At 41.3% G+C, this 15,713-nt stretch overlaps 2 protein-coding genes across 9 annotated transcripts in view; one reads left to right on the top strand and one right to left on the bottom strand.

The window, feature by feature from the left end:
* SON (SON DNA and RNA binding protein) overlaps positions 1-15,713 on the top strand; it is a 33,672-nt gene that overhangs the window by 2,769 nt on the left and 15,190 nt on the right. For 6 of the 8 annotated variants that reach the window (XR_001443401.3, XR_003727893.2, XR_013414932.1 and 3 more), the window contains exons 2-6: positions 400-566; positions 2,828-8,743; positions 10,518-10,678; positions 12,592-12,738; positions 12,942-13,130. Coding sequence is in view for 4 of the 8 variants with exons in the window: in XM_015132962.3 (XP_014988448.3) it covers positions 400-566; positions 2,828-8,743; positions 10,518-10,678; positions 12,592-12,738; positions 12,942-13,130 (6,580 nt within the window). In the remaining 4 variants the exon portion in view is untranslated. Of the gene's footprint in view, positions 1-399; positions 567-2,827; positions 8,744-10,517; positions 10,679-10,907; positions 12,422-12,591; positions 12,739-12,941; positions 13,131-13,231; positions 14,024-15,713 lie in introns of those variants that run through there. The other 2 variants (XM_015132965.3, XM_015132966.3) reach the window with 2 other exon arrangements.
* DONSON (DNA replication fork stabilization factor DONSON) overlaps positions 12,908-15,713 on the bottom strand; it is a 30,035-nt gene continuing 27,229 nt past the window's right edge. The window contains exon 11 of the mRNA XM_015132987.3: positions 12,908-14,310. The gene's annotated coding sequence lies outside the window, so the exon portion shown is untranslated. The remainder of the gene's footprint in view (positions 14,311-15,713) is intronic.

Genomic DNA, 15,713 nt, shown 5'->3' with positions numbered 1-15,713 from the left:
TTAATGTAGCCATGGTTTCTACCATAATGTTAGGCCTTTTGATTTATGACTGGGCTCTTATTAATTTTTCTCCCCTGAGAGAAATATATGGGCAACCCAAAAGCCTAAAGTTAGATTTCTGAATTTATTTTGTTTAAATAAGAGTGTACTTAGAAACCTGTTTTAAAGAGTTTTTCTTAATTTTCATAGTTCTGAAAACTTTAATTGTATAAGGTGAAATGTCCTAAATATAAGTAGATCCTGTTAAGGATGCATTATTAGTGGTGAATATCTAAAATAGGAAAAAGGTAAAATGTCTGACCATCAGTACAACATATGATTATTGTAATTAATCGGATTACTCTTTTTATTAATGGTATGACAAAATATTAATGAATTTCGATAACTTTTCATGTCAAGTGGAAGGAATGAAGGCCAGCTGAATGGTGAAACAAATACACCCATTGAAGGAAACCAGGCGGGTGATGCAGCTGCCTCTGCCAGGAGTCTACCAAATGAAGAAATAGTGCAGAAGATAGAGGAAGTACTTTCTGGGGTCTTAGATACAGAACTACGATATAAGCCAGGTAAGTTGGAGATAATTAACTGTCTCAAAAATATTCTTTTAAGATTTTTTTGAAATTTGAAGGTTAATACTAGTGTTTGACCTCAGTATTTACGATATTTATTAAATTAAAAACTTCAGGCTGGGTGCAATGGCTCATTCCTGTAATCCCAGCACTTTGGGAGGCTGAGGTGGGTGGATCACCTGAGGTCAGGAGTTCGAGACCAACCTGGCCAACATGGAGAAACCCCATCTCCACTAAAAATACAAAAATTAGCCGGGTGTGGTGGTGGGTGTCTGTAATCCCAGCTACTGGAAGCTGAGGCAGGAGAATCGCATGAACCCAGGAGGCGAAGGTTGCAGTGAGCTGAGATTTTTATTTTTTGAAACTCTGTCTCAAAAAAAAAAATTCAGTAAATTTAAGCTTTTTAAAAATTGATTTAATGAAGATTTGCTTGTTTAAATTCTCCATACTTCCACTGAAACACAAACATTGATGTACTTATTTGCTCTGCTGGTAGAATACAATTTTTATCTTTGACTTAGTTTCAGTTTATTTGATTCAATTTCTTAGTATCAGGAATTTGAGCATGCATTTTTATTAAACAGTTGCGTAAAAACATCCATCACACTTAAACTGCAGTGGATGAAGAGGAGTCATTGCTTGAATATTTAGCGTTTTTGGAATTGATTAATCATTGTTTAGAAATGAAGGATTTAGCCACAAAAATAACAGTCATTACCTTGATTTAGTTCTGGAATCAAGTTTGTAATATGGTTTGTCCTTCTCTTTTTTGGGGGGAACTTTAGCTGTGCTAAAGTAAATAAAGTTCATGACTCTCACAGACTTTAGCTATCCTTAGATTCATGACTCTAACAACCTTGATTGAAGTATAACTTAGCTAACATTTTGTATTATGAAACAATAGAAAATGATTAGTTTTGCTTCAGCCTATGTCAAGTGTTGATTTGTTGATTTTTTTCTGTAGTCTTAATGGCTCAGATTTCTGATGAGCCTTTTTTTGGGATCCCTAAGATTTATCTAATTTGATATTGGCATTAGAGTAAATAAATCTCATTTGGTTGTTAAAGTTGAATACTCCCATCTGTTTAGGGTATGTAAATTCAGACCTTCTTAAGTTATAAATTAAGGACTAAGAATTTCCTCTCTAAAATCAGTATTTTCTAAAATAGAAACATTTAAAAAGTTATTTATTAGTGGTTTTAGAATAGTATTGGGGGAAAATGTTATTTTTATTAGAATGTGACAACATAGGCATAATAAGGTAAAATTTGAGTTCTCTGAATATTTTATATTTGTTGTTCAGATATTTTTATACTCTGTAGAAGCAATCACTAACCTTTGCTGAAAGCTTATTCTGTGCCAGGCATTGTTTGATGTACTTTGCATGTTCTAACTCACTTTATCCTCTAACTCTAGAAGACACAACATGTGTGTCAGTAATTTGGCCAAGACCATTAACCTAGTAGTGATGATTGAGGATTCAAAAGTGGCAGTCTGTTTCAGAGCCAGTGCCATATTGCTTCCTGTGTAAACAAGGGTTACTAATCGCAAAAATTATATTATGTGGGTATTTTTAATAGGAAGGGTAGGAACTAATAACATGAAATATATTCCTTGACGAAAGTAGTTTAAAAGTAATTTTGCTATAATTTGAGAGCTGGAGGAAATAATTATTTTATAGAATTTCGTGAAACATATCTTAATGTAATTCAAAGTAAGTTTTGGTGTTAAACTAATAATTTATTTTTAAACCAGGCATTAGTTGTGGAAAGAAGTATCAGAAAAGTAGCAGTCTCCAGGATGTTTTATGAAAAATAGTTTATTGGGTAACTTTTAATTTAACGTGAGGTGTTATACTATGAGTTTTTTTTTTTTTGGACAGAGTCTTGCTCTGTTGCCCAGGCTGGAGTACAGTGGTGCAATCTCAGCTCACTGCAACCTCCACCTGCTGGGTTCAAGTGATTCTCCCGCCTCAGCCTCCCAAATAGCTGGGACTACAGGTGCATGTCATCATGCCTGGCTAATTTTTGTATTTTCAGTAGAGACAGGGTTTCACCATGCTGGCCAGGCTGGTTTTGAACTCCTGACCTCGTGATTCACCTGCCTCAGCCTCTCAAAGTGCTGACATTACAGGTGTGAGCCACTGCACCTGGCCTGTATTATGGTATTTTAACATGGAATGTAAATATGGGCTTATATAATTTAATCTAACTCTAGTTTGGGGAATGTCTGACAAAATTAATTTCTATTACTTTCAGACTTGAAAGAGGCCTCCAGAAAAAGTAGATGTGTATCTGTACAAACAGATCCTACTGATGAAATTCCCACTAAAAAGTCAAAGAAGCATAAAAAGCATAAAAACAAAAAGAAGAAAAAGAAGAAAGAGAAGGAAAAAAAATACAAAAGACAGCCAGAAGAATCTGAGGCAAAGACGAAATCTCATCATGATGGGAACATAGATTTAGAATCTGATTCCTTTTTAAAGTTTGATTCTGAACCTTCAGCTATGGCGCTGGAGCTTCCTACAAGAGCATTTGGCCTGTCTGAGACCAATGAATCCCCTGCAGTTGTGCTAGAACCTCCTGTAGTATCAGTGGAGGTACCAGAGCCACACATCTTAGAAACTCTGAAGCCAGCTACAAAAACTGCAGAACTGTCAGTTGCATCTACATCAGTAATCTCAGAGCAGTCAGAGCAGTCTGTGGCAGTAACGCCAGAACCATCCATGACAAAGATTCTGGATTCCTTTGCAGCAGCACCAGTGCCTACTACAACAGTGGTGTTGAAGTCATCTGAGCCAGTCGTAACAATGTCAGTGGAGTATCAGATGAAGTCTGTGCTGAAATCTGTGGAGAGCACATCTCCAGAGCCATCCAAGATCATGTTGGTAGAGCCCCCAGTAGCAAAAGTGTTAGAGCCTTCAGAAACCCTTGTGGTATCATCAGAGACACCTACTGAGGTGTACCCTGAGCCAAGCACATCAACAACAATGGATTTTCCAGAGTCATCTGCAATTGAAGCGCTAAGATTGCCAGAGCAGCCTGTAGACGTACCATCGGAGATTGCAGATTCATCCATGACAAGACCGCAGGAGTTGCCGGAGCTGCCTAAGACCACAGCGTTGGAGCTGCAGGAGTCGTCGGTGGCCTCAGCGATGGAGTTGCCGGGGCCACCTGCGACCTCCATGCCGGAGTTGCAGGGGCCCCCTGTGACTCCAGTGCCGGAGTTACCTGGGCCCTCTGCTACCCCGGTGCCAGAGTTGCCAGGGCCCCTTTCTACCCCAGTGCCTGAGTTGCCAGGGCCCCCTGCGACAGCAGTGCCTGAGTTGCCAGGGCCCTCTGTGACACCAGTGCCACAGTTGTCGCAGGAATTGCCAGGGCTTCCAGCACCATCCATGGGGTTGGAGCCACCACAGGAGGTACCAGAGCCACCTGTGATGGCACAGGAGTTGCCAGGGCTGCCTTTGGTGACAGCAGCAGTAGAGTTGCCAGAGCAGCCTGCGGTAACAGTAGCAATGGAGTTGACCGAACAACCTGTGACGACGACAGAGTTGGAGCAGCCTGTGGGGATGACAACGGTGGAACATCCTGGGCATCCTGAGGTGACAACGGCAACAGGGTTGCTGGGGCAGCCTGAGGCAACGATGGTGCTGGAGTTGCCAGGACAGCCAGTGGCAACAACAGCGCTGGAGTTGCCGGGGCAGCCTTCGGTGACTGGGGTGCCAGAGTTGCCAGGGCTGCCTTCGGCAACTAGGGCACTGGAGTTGTCGGGGCAGCCTGTGGCAACTGGGGCACTAGAGTTGCCTGGGCCGCTCATGGCAGCTGGGGCACTGGAGTTCTCGGGGCAGTCTGGGGCAGCTGGAGCACTGGAGCTTTTGGGGCAGCCTCTGGCAACAGGGGTGCTGGAGTTGCCAGGGCAGCCTGGGGCGCCAGAGTTGCCTGGGCAGCCTGTGGCAACTGTGGCGCTGGAGATCTCTGTTCAGTCTGTGGTGACAACATCGGAGCTGTCAACGATGACCGTGTCGCAGTCCCTGGAGGTGCCCTCGACGACAGCGCTGGAATCCTATAATACGGTAGCACAGGAGCTGCCTACTACATTAGTGGGGGAGACTTCTGTAACAGTAGGAGTGGATCCCTTGATGGCCCCAGAATCCCATATATTAGCTTCTAACACCATGGAGACCCATATATTAGCATCCAACACCATGGACTCCCAAATGCTAGCGTCCAACACCATGGACTCCCAGATGCTAGCATCCAACACCATGGACTCCCAGATGTTAGCGTCTAGCACCATGGACTCCCAGATGTTAGCAACTAGTACCATGGACTCCCAAATGTTAGCAACTAGCTCCATGGACTCCCAGATGTTAGCAACTAGCACTATGGACTCCCAGATGTTAGCAACCAGTTCCATGGACTCCCAGATGTTAGCAACCAGCTCCATGGACTCCCAGATGTTAGCAACCAGCTCCATGGACTCCCAGATGTTAGCAACCAGCTCCATGGACTCCCAGATGTTAGCAACCAGCACCATGGATTCTCAGATGTTAGCAACCAGCACCATGGACTCCCAGATGTTAGCAACTAGCTCAATGGATTCCCAGATGTTAGCATCTGGCACTATGGACTCTCAAATGTTAGCTTCTGGCACCATGGATGCTCAGATGTTAGCGTCTGGTACCATGGATGCCCAGATGTTAGCATCTAGTACCCAAGATTCTGCTATGTTGGGTTCAAAATCTCCTGATCCCTATAGGTTAGCTCAGGATCCTTACAGGTTAGCTCAGGATCCCTATAGGTTGGGCCATGACCCCTATAGATTAGGTCATGATGCTTACAGGTTAGGACAGGACCCTTATAGATTAGGCCATGATCCCTACAGACTAACTCCTGATCCCTATAGGATGTCACCTAGACCCTATAGGATAGCACCCAGGTCCTATAGAATAGCACCCAGGCCATATAGGTTAGCACCTAGACCCCTGATGTTAGCATCTAGACGTTCTATGATGATGTCCTATGCTGCAGAACGTTCCATGATGTCATCTTACGAACGCTCTATGATGTCTTATGAGCGGTCTATGATGTCCCCTATGGCTGAGCGCTCTATGATGTCAGCCTACGAGCGCTCTATGATGTCAGCCTATGAGCGCTCTATGATGTCCCCTATGGCTGAGCGCTCTATGATGTCAGCTTATGAACGCTCTATGATGTCAGCTTATGAACGCTCCATGATGTCCCCAATGGCTGATCGATCTATGATGTCCATGGGTGCCGACCGGTCTATGATGTCGTCATACTCTGCTGCTGACCGGTCTATGATGTCATCGTACTCTGCAGCTGACCGATCTATGATGTCATCTTATACTGCTGATCGTTCAATGATGTCTATGGCTGCTGATTCTTACACCGATTCTTACACTGACACATATACAGAGGCATATATGGTGCCACCTTTGCCTCCTGAAGAGCCCCCCACAATGCCACCGTTGCCACCTGAGGAGCCACCAATGACACCACCGTTGCCTCCTGAGGAACCACCAGAGGGTCCAGCATTGCCCACTGAGCAGTCAGCATTAACAGCTGAAAATACGTGGCCTGCAGAGGTGCCATCATTACCTTCTGAAGAGTCTGTATCGCAGCCTGAGCCTCCTGTGAGTCAAAGTGAGATTTCAGAGCCTTCAGCAGTGCCTACTGATTATTCAATGTCAGCATCAGATCCCTCAGTTTTAGTATCAGAGGCTACTGTGACTGTTCCAGAACCACCGCCAGAGCCAGAATCTTCAATTACATCAACACCTGTAGAGTCTGTGGTAGTAGCAGAAGAACATGAAGTTGTTCCAGAGAGACCAGTGACTTGTATGGTGTCTGAAACTCCCACAGTGTCAGCTGAACCAACTGTGGTAGCATCAGAGCCTCCTGTTTTGTCAGAGACAGCAGAAACATTTGAATCCATGAGAGCCTCAGGATATGTTGCCTCAGAGGTATCTACATCCTTGTTGGAGCCAGCAGTAACTACTCCAGTGCTGGCAGAGAGCATTCTGGAGCCTCCAGACATGGCTGTCCCAGAGTCTTCGGCTATGGCTGTCCTGGAGTCTTCGGCTGTGACCGTCCTGGAGTCTTCAACTGTGACCGTCCTGGAGTCTTCGACTGTGACTGTCCTGGAGCCTTCGGTTGTGACTGTCCCGGAGCCTCCTGTTGTGGCTGAGCCAGACTATATTACCATTCCTGTGCCAGTTGTTTCTGTGCTGGAGCCTTCTGTGCCTGTCTTGGAACCAGCGGTGTCAGTCCTTCAACCTTCTATGATTGTTTCAGAACCATCTGTTTCTGTCCAGGAGTCTACTGTGACAGTTTCAGAGCCTGCTGTCACTGTCTCAGAGCAGACTCAAGTAATACCAACTGAGGTGGCTATAGAGTCCACACCAATGATACTGGAATCTAGTATCATGTCATCACATGTTATGAAAGGAATTAATCTACCCTCTGGTGATCAAAATCTTGCTCCAGAGATTGGCATGCCGGAGATTCCTTTGCATTCAGGTGAAGAGCCACGTGCTGAGGTACACCTGAAAAGTGACTCTTATGAAAGTGAACATGGTATAAATATAGACCTTAATATAAATAATCATTTAATTGCTAAAGAAATGGAACATAATACAGTGTGTGCTGCTAGTACTAGTCCTGTTGGGGAAATTGGTGAAGAGAAAATTTTGCCCACCAGTGAGACTAAACAGTGCACAGTATTGGATAACTACCCTGGTGTTAGTGAAGCTGATGCAGGAGAAACTCTATCTTCTACTGGTTCTCTTGCTCTGGAACCTGATGCAACAGGAACTAGTAAGGGTATTGAATTTATCACAACATCTACTCTCAGTTCAGTTAATAAATATGATATTGATGTATCTTTAACTACTCAAGATACTGAACATGACATGGTAATTTCTACCAGTCCTAGTGGTGGTAGTGAAGCTGACATTGAAGGGCCTTTGCCTGCTAAAGATATTCATCTTGATTTACCATCTAATAATAACCTTGTTAGTAAGGATACAGAAGAACCATTACCTGTAAAAGAGAGTGACCAGACGTTAGCAGCTCTGCTCAGCCCTAAAGAAAGTAGTGGAGGAGAAAAAGAAGTACCTCCCCCTCCTAAAGAGACACTGTCTGATTCAGGATTTTCTGCCAATATTGAGGATATTAATGAAGCAGATTTAGTGAGACCATTACTTCCTAAGGACATGGAACGTCTTACAAGCCTTAGAGCTGGCATTGAAGGACCTTTACTTGCAAGTGATGTTGGACGTGACAAATCTGCTGCCAGCCCGGTTGTAAGTAGTATGCCAGAAAGAGCTTCAGAGTCGTCTTCAGAGGAAAAAGATGATTATGAAATTTTTGTAAAAGTTAAGGACACTCATGAAAAAAGCAAGAAAAATAAGAACCGTGATAAGGGTGAGAAAGAGAAGAAAAGAGACTCTTCATTAAGATCTCGAAGTAAGCGTTCCAAGTCTTCTGAACACAAATCACGCAAGCGTACCAGTGAATCTCGTTCTCGGGCAAGGAAGAGATCATCTAAGTCCAAGTCTCATCGCTCTCAAACACGTTCACGGTCACGTTCAAGACGCAGGAGGAGGAGCAGCAGATCAAGATCAAAGTCTAGAGGAAGACGATCTGTATCAAAAGAGAAGCGCAAAAGGTCTCCAAAGCACAGATCCAAGTCTAGGGAAAGGAAAAGAAAAAGATCAAGCTCCAGGGATAACCGAAAGACAGTTAGAGCTCGAAGTCGAACCCCAAGTCGCCGGAGTCGGAGTCATACTCCAAGTCGTCGACGAAGGTCTAGATCTGTGGGTAGGAGAAGGAGCTTTAGCATTTCCCCAAGCCGCCGGAGCCGCACCCCAAGCCGCCGCAGCCGTACCCCCAGCCGCCGGAGCCGCACCCCCAGCCGTCGAAGCCGTACCCCCAGCCGCCGGAGCCGCACCCCCAGTCGTCGGAGCCGCACCCCAAGCCGCCGGAGAAGATCGAGGTCTGTGGTAAGACGACGAAGCTTCAGTATCTCACCAGTCAGATTAAGGCGATCAAGAACACCCTTGAGAAGAAGGTTTAGCAGATCTCCCATCCGTCGTAAAAGATCCAGGTCTTCTGAACGAGGCAGATCACCCAAACGTCTGACAGATTTGGGTGAGTCATTTTAAAATTTAATGGGATGGTGGTAGAAAATGTTTTAAACCTTAATTTTTTCTGATCTTGAGTCAAGTGAAATATTTACTTACTGGTTTAGGATCAATGTTTCTGTCTTTAAGTTTTTATGATTAAATGGTACTGTATTTAGGAAGTACTGGGATCAGTGTATTGAAATTAGAGTTAAAAAGTCCTGTGTCGGAGTATAGTAGAATCAAGGTGTTTCCATACTTGAATGTTTTATTTTGTTTCAGTTATCTTGCCATAGCTAAAAATGGAAAGCAGAAGCAGATGTAGAACTCTAGCTAAATTAAAAACAAGCTAAGTATATGCTCAGATTGTTATTTTATGTGTTCTAACATACATCCTTGCAAATAAGCCTAAAATTACAATGTTCCTTTTTAAATAAGTTAACATATCTTAAAATGGCAGTATAGGACTGTTAAATGTTAGTGAAGGTAATTCCGATTGGTATAGTTGGTAATGGAAGTGAGTAGGGAATTTTGCATGTGGGGGTTATTTAACTGGGTAGGTGATACTAGCTAAATAAAGTTAAATATTTTAGATCAGAGTGATTTTTTAATAACCCGTTCTGCTTTACTTTAAAAATAACTGCTCTAATTTCCCCTGATTTTAAGTAGTGTACAGAGGTGATTAAAACTTGATTGATATGCATGATTACCTACAATATGTATGGATGATTTATCCTTATCCCAGTATACTGGACATTTCTAGGCCAGGATTGACTAAAGAAAAAGAGGTTAAGAGTAAAAAGGGAGAATCTGCATTCAGTTCAACAGAAGTTTTCTGAGTTCTTTTTTATTCACAGCAGAGGAACAGGATGTAATTCCTCAAGTGATTACAAGTTGGTGGAGGAGATATGGGTAAAATGCATATATGTCTCTCTTACCAAATAGTAACACTAAGAAAGAACAGAATGTAATTGCTATAATACTGATAGAGGTGAGGTACTTTAGGAATGCAATGGGAAAAGGAATGTTAATTCTGACTTAATGACAACTTGTTGGATGAGGTGGCACTTACGCTGGGCGCGGTGGCTCATGCCTGTAATCCCAGCACTTTGGGAGGCTGAGGCGGGTGGATCATCTGAGGTCAGGAGTTCGAGACCAGCCTGGCCAACATGGAGAAACCCCGTCTCTACTAAAAATACAAAAAATTAGCCGGGTATGGTGGTACACGCCTGTAGTGCCAGCTACTCGGGAGGCTGAGGCAGGAAAATCGCTTGAACCCGGGAGGTGGAGGTTGCAGTGAGCCAAGGTGGCGCCACTGTACTGCAGCCTGGGCAACAGAGTGAGACTGTCTCAAAAAAAAAAAAAAAAAAAAAAAGAGGCACTTTAACTGGGGCTCAAAGAGTGATTTAAGGTGTCAGATTAGAAAGAGAGTAGGGTCGTGATAATTTTGTGAAATAAAATTGGCTTTGGCAGGTTTATATCTTAGAGTATGTGTAGTAGGGTGATCATTATAGTTGTGTAGTAACGTATTGTAATATTCAAATGGGAAACTCAATATGTGGACTCAATTCTTTGAATGAGGCCACTGCTTAAAAACTTTGAGCCAGTGGTTTGATCACAGGTATAATAGAGCAGAATATTGATGCCTACAGTTTTTTCCTTTTTTTTTTTCTTTTTTATTAGATACCCAAGTTCTTCAATGGATCTAGGATGCCTTTAGTTTTGTTAGTATGTTAGACTTTTGGTGATACAAAATGTACAGCCTTTTAGGAAAACTGCAGCTTGTATTTTTCTTCTTACAGATAAGGCTCAATTACTTGAAATAGCCAAAGCTAATGCAGCTGCCATGTGTGCTAAGGCTGGTGTCCCTTTACCGCCAAACCTAAAGCCTGCACCTCCACCTACTATAGAAGAGAAAGTTGCTAAAAAGTCAGGAGGAGCTACTATAGAAGAACTAACTGAGGTAAGCTAGACAGAATTTGTTTTCATTCTTAAATGGATTATTCCAGTGATGTTGACTCTGGAGCGTGCCAAAACCCGAATTGTGGGCAGAACTGATAATGGCTGGCACCGAGTGGCCAAAACCCGAAATACAGATGTGGCAGCGGCAGAAGCTCTGTTTAGCAGGCCATTATCCGGGATGGCTAAGCTCCGCTAGCTAAAAGTTACTTCCCATTACTTTTGCTTTCCAGTTTTAGAAGCCAAACTGACTGAGGAGTGGGACGGTTCGTTTGAATGGAGGAGGTGTTGAGTGAGCAACACGCAGAAGCTCGCCTACAGTTTCGTTTCCATTCACGACGCGTTCACTGATCGCCACGAGTATACTGCATATACGCAAAGACACAGACAATCTTCAGAAATGATCTTTTGCCACCGGAGCTTGGAAATTAATAAGAATAGCTGGCCATTGCCTGAAAGGAACTTCTTTCGCATCAACATTTCGGGTTTTGGCTGTTTGGTACCAGCCATTGGCGATAATGGCCGGCCATTATCAGTTCTTCCTGCGGTTCGGGTTTTGGCAGTAACATATATATTTTAAACACACTTATTTTTGTTTTTAAAAGTTTGATCTTTTCAATTGAGGCTTTTTTGGGGCTTTGTTTTACTACTATTTTTTTGGTGTGGGTGGGAGGGGGGAGATGCTAAAATATTGCTGCTAGGATCCAGAAATACCACACTGTTTCATATATTGGAACTTGTTATTGGCTAGCCTTATGCCAGCCTGCCACTGTCAATATATTCTGTTCCCCTTGATTACAAGCTTAATATACTCTTGTGTTTTTGGCGAAATGAGCTTTTTATCCTATTGTAATATTTTCAATTGATAATAGATGTCATTAAATCTACTGCTTGTATAGAGACAGGTCTACCCAAATTTACTCTTGACCTTTTTATAAAGCCAGGTAATGGAGTCTGTTCCTTTGCATCTCAGGAAGGAATTGACTTTGCTTTATGTATCAGACCTCATCAATTGCACCCTCTCCATCATGCCTTATTTTCCTAAGTTCTCCTCAACCCACAAAACATTTATGGAGAGACATGTTGCTATCTAATCCTGTTGCAAATGTTTCAGATCTTTTGTTTTGCCATACATTTGGGAAAATGTAAAGCTTCTGAATCTGTTTCCTCACTTAGATTTATTACAATATGAATTACAACTTTTTTAAAAAAAAGTTGAGGACCTTGTAAACGCTTCTATTGCTTATTTACCTAATCCAAGCTCCTTATCCAAAATGCTATGGACAGTTAATATTTTGCTGTTTTTGGCCCCATCTTCAGCCTTCTTGTCCCAAGTTTCTTCTCACCTTTTTACCACCACCTGAGTAGGATGACTTTTCCTTTCCTTACCAGTCTTTGTTCTTCACTATGAAAATCTGGCTTAGAACTCTTCAAGGAATATTCCTTGATTCTCTAACTCTGCCTGACTCTATTCTCTCTCAAGCCTTTGTTCTTTTAGCACTTATGTACTCAGTTTGTATTATATCAGTTTGCACTTGTTAATTGTGTTGCTCTGTAAAAGTGTTCAATTATTTCATGTATATGTATTCCTTCTCTTGTACTAGATTGTAAGCTCCTTGAGAGCAGGGACCATGTCTTCTACTTCTTCTTCTTTTTTTTTTTTTTTTTTTTGTATTCCCCAGACAGTGCCCAGTACAGTGCGCTCTCTGCACATAGTAGGTGCTCAATAAATGTTGTTGACTGACCAGCCAGAGTGTGTTTAAATATTAGTTAATATGCCAAGTTATGTTTATCTATAACCTATCATGAATCTTGTTTTAACTTTGGAAAGTTGCTTTTATGTGGTTTTGATTCTAAGAAATTACATGTTGTACATAAAGCGTAAGATTTATCTTTTGTTTGTTTTTACTTTTAAAGAAATGTAAACAGATCGCACAGAGTAAAGAAGATGATGATGTAATAGTGAATAAACCTCATGTTTCGGATGAAGAGGAAGAAGAACCTCCTTTTTATCATCATCCCTTTAAACTCAGTGAACCCAAACCTATTTTTTTCAATCTGAATGTGAGTATTAGTGCTTATGGATTGGTAAACAGTGTAACTTGTGGAACTATTTAAATAAAACCCAAATCGAATTTAGTTTATTAATTTTTGTTTTAAATACTGTGAGAAATAATGTACAGTATCATTTCCTTCAGATGTTGAAAATCTCAGAAACCATTTAATGCAGATATTGAGCTTTAATTAAGAAACACTTTATTTTTTAGATTGCTGCAGCAAAACCAACTCCACCAAAAAGCCAGGTAACATTAACAAAAGAATTCCCTGTATCATCTGGATCTCAACATCGGAAAAAAGAAGCGGATAGTGTTTATGGAGAATGGGTTCCTGTAGAGAAAAATGGTGAAGAAAACAAAGATGATGATAATGTTTTCAGCAGCAATTTGCCCTCAGAGGTAAGTAGGAGGAATATTATGTATTTTTCCTTTTTTATACCTGAATCTGCCATTTCATTGTTATTTTATATCTGATTTGGATTCTGTTTCACTCTTCTTAGGGCCGGGTTAAACGGCAGGGCCGGGTTAGACGACAGATGAAACAACCCGCAGCTTCTCATTTGACAGTAACTCGATGCAATTCACTTTGTGGAACCAAGCCACAAAGTGAAAAGCATCGAATTGCAGAGAACAGTGTTATCACATCCCTACCCAACATTGGGCCCTCCCTGCACTTGTGGGAAGGTAGTCCAAGGTACAACTATTTAGCTTCCCGATTTGCTTCAAGGCTCTATAGCTCTAGATTTTGGTGGTAGCAAATTTATCGGGTGGAGGGATTGAGCGGAGAGGGGCAGATCCTCAGGTTCAACACAAGAACTGGATTGGAAAAGGTCATTGTAGGCTGATGTGAGCATCTTGGGTACATAGCCCATTGCCCTTAATGATGGTTTCTAACTGTTTCTCTGGGGTGTTTGTCAGATAGCCTTTAGTTTTAATTATTTTTCCTTCCCTTTGCTACCTTGGCCCTTTTAAATTCTTGTGTTTAACCTAATGCTCAGCCTTGGTACTCCATTCCCTTCTCCTTCCCCCCTTTGCTACTATTAAAAGTCGGAGAAGTGGAATTCACACGTTGAAATTTCCACGGGGCTATAGTTGTATCTTAATAATGCCAAGTGTCAAAACAACCCCATTAAAATGCCGCCTGATTAAATAATGTGCTGCTAAATATAGTGCACATGAAAACAGCAAGACTGTATATATATGTAAATATATATATATATCTGTATCTTTGTATGTATCTCTGTATCTGTACCTTTGCTGTATCTTTTAATAAACAGTTTACTTTTATTTAACTTGTTGTGCAAAATCACGCTTGGGGGATCTGGGAGGGTGGAGTTTTAATAGGGGGGTGGGAGTTTTAAATACTACAGATTAGTTGTCATCACCTCTTGCCCTTGGTTTCCAAAGCCCAGACTTTTGCCAAGGACTGGACTAGGTATCTGATGCCCATCTGGACATTTTTCTTGCAGTTCTTGCATATGTAGGTCAGAGACACCTGTACTCTTCACGGCAGGTTCCCTTCCTTGGCTTGGCCGTATCATCATCTTCCAGTAAACACCTCCAATTCAACAAATAAAACCTGTTTATAAAATCAGACCGTGAACAGAACCCAAATCAGAAACTTTTTGATAGCAGTACTTTTTTCCCCACGCTATTCACAGGTGACATTTTCACTTTTTTTTGTTTGACCTGCAGCATTTTGAGAACAAGTTCTATAGAGTGAAGCTGGACATGATAACTAGCCAGTGCAACTTACAGTTACTGGTGATAATCTGTATTCCCATGGGATTCAACAAGTGAAGCAAGTTATGCCATCACCAGTTAAGAGAGAGAGAGAGTTGGTTTGGATATTTTAGTGAGACCATCAGGCTACCTGCATATCTCAAGAGAGAAAGGTTAACTGACATTTGCAGCTGACATAATCTTCTTGTAGCTGAATATAAACCATGATAAGAGGGTTGAACAGACTTACTTAGAAATCCTAATATGTATGCTTTTAGTAATTTCCTGCAGATTAAGCATTTAAAAAAGAGGAAAAAAAATAGGTAAGGAGAGAGTTTGTATGACATATATTTTCCAGTGAAGTGAAGATTTAACAAATATTGCAGAATTCCAAGGGATCTTCCTGAGAAGATAAGTGAGCATAACTGTTTTGAATTTCTTCAGTTCAATCATGGGGAAAGTGCTTAGTAACTCCTGATGCTTACACTTTTTTGAGAGAGAGAGAGTGTGTGTGTGTGTGTATGTATGTGTATTTGAAATTTAGTACTTAGCCATTTTCAATCTCAACACTGTGGTGCCTTAGCCTTGTTTGTCATCAAAAGTAGTCAGATTTTAAAGGTTGAGGAGAATTATTCTTAAATCTGGTGGGAAAAGTTGATAGAGAAAGGTACTCAAATAATGGTGACATTATTATTTTTTGTTAAAAAAATTTTTTTTCTTACCAAAGAAGAATCCTAGAAGGTAAAATTATTTTACAATTCTTTTCAAAGGGCTAAATGAATAAAGCAGATGATGTCTCTTTTGGGACAATATATGTAACTATTTGATATAAAACCTCTTTAAGCTACTTACAAGATTAGACTGAAAAGAACATACAGATTAATTCTAAAGAGAAGAATCCCAAAATACTGGGGCAAAGAGACAGGATTGCCTTTTGCTTTCATATCTGCACTTTTACCTGGCAATAATGTTAAAACATGTAGAGGAAATAGTCACAATTTAAAATGTTTAGTTGTGGTTATTTAGCTACCATCTAAATATACTATATTGTATATATAGAAGGTAAAAGTAATGAATTTATTATTTATACAGTTAGTGTTATATATACCAATGTTGTGAAATACTTTTGGTAACATTTTATGGGAGCATTAACCCTTTTGATTCCTTGTTAGAGTTTGAAATAAAGGCTTCTAGAGTAAAAGGAGATAGTTCTTTTAAATGGTCAACCTTTGAAATGAATAGTAATTTTTATCTATGCCT

This window comes from Macaca mulatta, chromosome 3 (genome assembly GCF_049350105.2).
Source record: "Macaca mulatta isolate MMU2019108-1 chromosome 3, T2T-MMU8v2.0, whole genome shotgun sequence".
Taxonomy (NCBI): domain Eukaryota; kingdom Metazoa; phylum Chordata; class Mammalia; order Primates; family Cercopithecidae; genus Macaca; species Macaca mulatta.
This window is presented reverse-complemented; position numbering and strand designations above follow the sequence as displayed.